General features: G+C 45.8%; 1 protein-coding gene across 1 annotated transcript; it reads right to left on the bottom strand.

Annotated features, from left to right (window-relative positions):
* Positions 1–882: 882 nt before the first annotated feature.
* LOC123172532 (peroxidase 2) lies at positions 883–2,270 on the bottom strand. The gene is made up of 2 exons (XM_044589488.1): positions 1,944–2,270; positions 883–1,841 (listed from the first exon to the last, which is right to left on the bottom strand). Exons 1-2 carry the CDS (start codon positions 2,163–2,165, stop codon positions 1,071–1,073), a joined length of 993 nt encoding a protein of 330 aa, XP_044445423.1. The 5' UTR covers positions 2,166–2,270; the 3' UTR covers positions 883–1,070.
* Between the last annotated feature and the right edge of the window lie 2,751 nt (positions 2,271–5,021).

Raw genomic sequence — 5,021 nt, 5'->3', positions numbered from 1 at the left:
AAGCCAGATAATTCCTCACTTCTCCGTTTCTGTTGTTTATGCCATGCTACCATCCATTAACTATAGATTTCACTATGGTATGTGGTTGGCTCCTTTTGGCACTTCCGTGTGTTGCTCACTCACTGTGCCCAAGTCCTATTGCTCATGGCCCTCGACAGCCGCCAGAGGGAACGGCCGGTCGGCGACCAGCCTCACCTTTCTTCATCTGGTCCACAACATACAGACATGCAATAAGACAATAGTGTGTACTATGATTTATCCCGCGTCATTCATCTTTGTATGTTGTTGACTACAAAAAAATCAATTTGTGCGATTAGATTACTTTTTTTTGGTCCAAATCAGTTTTTGTAGATTATAAGATAGAAAACCAAGTCATTTGCACTATTTTGGTTGTAAGACTCGGTCACATTTTCCCAAGGTTTATGTATCCTCTATTATAGAAAAATCCAACCCAAAGCAATTTAAAGTTATGCTTTCTGGAGTATTCTTTCCCATTTGTTAAATTTGATGGTATGCTATTTTATGGTTATTTTAAATGTTAATACTCAATTTGACGTTGCATACTAGAAGGCACTAACTCATGCCTACATGAAGAAACTATATGAAATTATATAAAGCTTATATGAGTATATAAAGCTTATGTGCTCATAATAGGACATGCTATAAACTATGAAATTATATCTCTGTGCTCTTTGTTTGTGCATACTCTTAAATATTATTTAATGGGGAACTATTCATGATTATTAATAAAAAAATTTATTATTTTGTTTATATTTCATACTTAAATTTCGGCAGCAAAGCGCGGGGATTTGTCTAGTTGATTCATGAAATCGTGGCAGGGGTTCACATGTCAATCATTTCATGTTCAAAGCATCCAAGGTCTCTGTTCAAAACATGCATGTTGCATGCATCACTTTATTATCCCAAATACAAAGAACATTGGCTGACAGCGCACTTACATGATGTTGGCGAGAATCGAACAAAGGAATAACAAAAGAAAAGACAACAGTGTTTGCATAACGCGCAGTGAAAGAATCGCCATGCATGCACGTAGACGAACATTCGTGCACTTAGTAGTAGTTGATGGCCCGGCAATTCTTCCTGATCTGTCCCTCGTCGCCGGTCTTGACCTCGATGCCGGCCATCTTCACCATGGCTTTCTCAAACCTGTCCTCCCACCATCCGGGGATGTTGGCGTTGTCCACCACCATCTTCGCCGTCTCCTCCGATGTCAGGAGCGCTGCGTCGGAGGTGAAGAGCACCGTGTGGGACAACACGTTCTTGTAGTACTGCCTGTCCAGATCGTTTGGGGTCACTACGTCCTGCATCACCGTGGGGTCGTTGCCGCCCGGGGTGGCGTCGGCGGGGCACTGGCCACGCAGGAATGCGGCGAGGCCGCCGTCGATGTCGGAGGAGACGTTGAGGCGGTCAGGGACGAAGGCGGAGCAGTGGGAGCGCCCGATGGTGTGTGCACCGGAGAGGATGACCAGGTCCTCCGCGTCGAGGCCCTTGACGACGAAGCTGTCCACGAGGTCGCTGAGGTTGGACGTGGGTGGGACGAGGAACTTGACCGGCTCAGAGGCGTTGGAGAAGGTGCCGTCGCGGCGGCCGGACGGCACCTCGAAGTCCACCTTGCCGGCGCTGAGGATGCAGGACGCGTCGCGGGCCGAGAAAGCGATGATGTCGGCGCAGGAGACGACGCCCGGGCAGGCCGCCTCGAGGGCGTCCTTGATGGCGTCGATCAGCTCGAAGCCGCGCAGGGAGGGATTGTTGGGCGCGCTGAGCTTCTCAGGCGTTGGGCTGAACGGGGTCGGGTCCAGGAGGACCGAAGCGTCACAGCCCTAAGGTGGTCACCGACGAGACAACAAAATTAATCAATTATAAAAGTAAACATACATGTTTGCAATGCAATTTATTTCTTCCGGTGAGTGGCTAGTGTGTACCTCGACGAAGCAGTCGTGGAAGAGCATGCGGATCATGGCAGCGCCATTGCCGGGGTTCTGGGAGATGGCATCCATCATGACGCCCTTGACGATGGCCTCCGCCTGGGGGCACCTGTCGTGGTAGAACCCAATCTGCAGAGGGCTAGCCTGGCACCCCACGGCGAGCAGCAGCAAAGAACACGCCACCAGAAGGTACAGCTTCTCATCACCAGCAGCCGCCATTGTTTCAAGGTAGCTAGCTAGCTAGCTCGAGTTCTTGAGTCGTGACTAAGATAAAAGAGAGAGAGGAGGGAGGTGAGTGATCAGTGCGCGGAGAATGCCTGCTGCTGTAGTTCCAGCAGGAAGCCACTTATATAGGCGAGCATTCCTAGCTAGCCCTTATTGGCAATGATTTTTTGTTGGATCTTTTTGCTTCGTTGGAAGGTTACTACACCGGCCGGTAGTTGCCCCGTTCGTCGTTCAATTGGCTCACTCAGCTCCTGACAACCCAGTGGCACCGAAAAACAATCTCACAGGGCGTCGGTGATGACACGATGATACACAAATAAGGAGTAACAAACAGTAGTTCACTGACCCTGATTTTTTTAGAAAATGGGCTCACTAACCGGTCATGCGGCCGGTTGACTTTATCGGCTGATGTACATATGCATGAACCAGTCATGTGTAAGCTGGACCGGAGCTGAGTATTTTGTAGTAATGGTAGCTAGATCAAGCAGCTGATTGACGGGGACGTATGTTTCCCGGCCGTTGAGAAGTCGTGTTAATTAGATCAAGCAGCTGATTGACGGGGACCTTGTGCTATGGTTATCAATAAAAAAACAATTGTAGCCATTGGATCGTGTTAATCCAAAAATGTTGCATTGTGCAATTATGGTTATTTAAACTTGTTCATGACAACACTTTCTTGTAGTTCCTGTAGTTTATTTAACTGTAACATTGTTGGTTTGCTCTATCTGCTCTAAACTTGGTTGGCCAAAGATGGCTTGTTTGTGTATTAATTGTGAAACAAACCACAATACACTGCCTTGTAAAACACTTGATGGTTGTTTCTTTTTCTATTGGTGGCGTGGATCACGTGTTGTGAGATCTTCTGTTAGTCAATTACCTGGATAATGAGGTATGTAGATATGTACGTACATGTGTGGTGAAAATCGTGCTGATAACTCTAGTCTTAGTTGCTTTTCCTGTAAGTGGTCATAATTAATTCGATACAAATCATATTATAGCCTGGTGTCTTACACGCTTGGCATGTCCATCAGCATGTTTCCCTGTTCATATTACTTACCTCTATATTTTTTGGTGGTCTTCTGTCACTTTCATGATGCCTACTTGTCTCTGGGTTCCTCCACATTTACCGAGTTAGTATCGTATTCATGTTCTTGTGCAGGTCTTTCTCCTGTATATAATTTTAAGGACCGAGGAATGGGTTGAAACATGTGTGTGTGTGTGTGTGTGTGCGTGTGTGTGCATAGTTACAATCTGTGTAGAATCAACATTGGTTTAGTACGATATACTATCCTTTATGAGTTGCATCTTTGTGATACTCTTATTACTTGGCCATTAATTTATCTTGTTCTTTCTCTCTGTCGAGGGAGCAGCTCTCTTCGGCATGATCTGGTGTGTTGTCGTGATCTCCGGCGAAGCTGGTGCACCGCCTTGCTTGCAGTGACGACGAGACAGTGGGGTGGTTGCCCTGTAACCTCGCCGTTGCCCCCCAGGACTGCCTTCTAGGGAACCACCACTCAGGTGAGTCATTTGTGTCTCCTTCCTCTATCCGCTCTGGGACCTAGTCTTTGACCTATGGCCATGTTGTGCTCTGATCTGGCCATTTGAACCGGATCTAGTGCATGTTGTCTTTGTTGGTGGTCTGGCCTATGTTGCGGTCTTTGTTTTTTCTTGGTTTGCTTGTCGATGAAATGCTAGGGTTCCTGTTGTACACGATGATTGTGGTTCATGTGGCGTACATTTACTTGCACTGCATGTGCTAATGCTGCTGCTAAATCCTTTCTTGCATGTCTTCTTTTTTTTTATCTGAGAAATCAGCACATCTCTATTTCGGTTAATAAATCACTCAGTGCGCTTGGAATCTGCTATGCTTTGATGGCCCATGGTTTGTATGCATACACATATCTTCTACTATCTGGATGCGGTCTGAAGCATGTTATAATAACCAGCTGCATAGGATGCTAAAAACAACCTCATTCTTTGAATTGCTATTTGGCATGTAAATCACAACCCTATACCATAATGGTTTTATTTAAGGCGATGTTACAGAGTTTCTTGTGGACTTGCTTAGAATTAAGAAAATTCACTTGCCAGTAATTGTAAGGCCGGGCATGTTCTAGAATAGTCTGCGTCGTGCTTAGTTGATGCTTGTGCCACGTGTACCGCTGAATTTCCTTGATCTACTAATGTTATGCATTCGAACAATGTATGTTGAGTTGATCTACTATTCTTGTTCCATTAATAGCTGTATCATTTCTCGCATAGGTTTGGTGGTGGCAATGTGTGCTCGACGGCCCCTTGCTTCCGGTGTCGATGAGACAGCTGGCCGGTTGCCCTGTAACCTCGTCGTTGGCCCTAGAACTGCCTTCTCGGCTACCACCACTCAGGAGAGTCGTTGGTGTCTCCTTCCTGTCTGCTCTGGGACCTAGCCTTCAAGCTATGGTCATGCTTTGCTTTGCTTTGGCCATTGAGCCGATGATCTAATTCATGTTGTCTTTGTTGGTGGTCTGGTCTATGTTGTGGTCTTCGGTTTTTCTTGGTTTGCTTGTCGATGAAATGCTAGAGTTCTTGTTGTACATGGTGATTGTAGTTCATGTGGCGTACATTTACTTGCACTGCATATGCTAATGTTGTTGCCAATTCCTTGATTGTCTTCTCTTTTGATCTGAGAAGAACAATACATCTCTCTTTCGGTTAATAAATCACTCAGTGTGCATGGAACTTGCTATGTTTTGATGGCCCTTGGTTTGTATGCATAAATATATCCTGTGCTATCTGGAAGCATTTTGAAGCATGTTATTATAGCCAGCTACCTAGGATGCTAAAAACAACCTCATCCTTTGAATTGCTATA

This window comes from Triticum aestivum, unplaced genomic scaffold, assembly GCF_018294505.1.
Source record: "Triticum aestivum cultivar Chinese Spring unplaced genomic scaffold, IWGSC CS RefSeq v2.1 scaffold42572-11, whole genome shotgun sequence".
Taxonomy (NCBI): domain Eukaryota; kingdom Viridiplantae; phylum Streptophyta; class Magnoliopsida; order Poales; family Poaceae; genus Triticum; species Triticum aestivum.
This window is presented reverse-complemented; position numbering and strand designations above follow the sequence as displayed.

Bases quoted from the DNA above. Each gene is read 5' to 3' on its own strand.
- LOC123172532 (XM_044589488.1), bottom strand. From the start codon at position 2,165: ATGGCGGCTGCTGGTGATGAGAAGCTGTACCTTCTGGTGGCGTGTTCT. The intron at 1,842-1,943 runs GTACACACTAGC...TGACCACCTTAG, and splicing joins TCCACGACTGCTTCGTCGAG to GGCTGTGACGCTTCGGTCCT.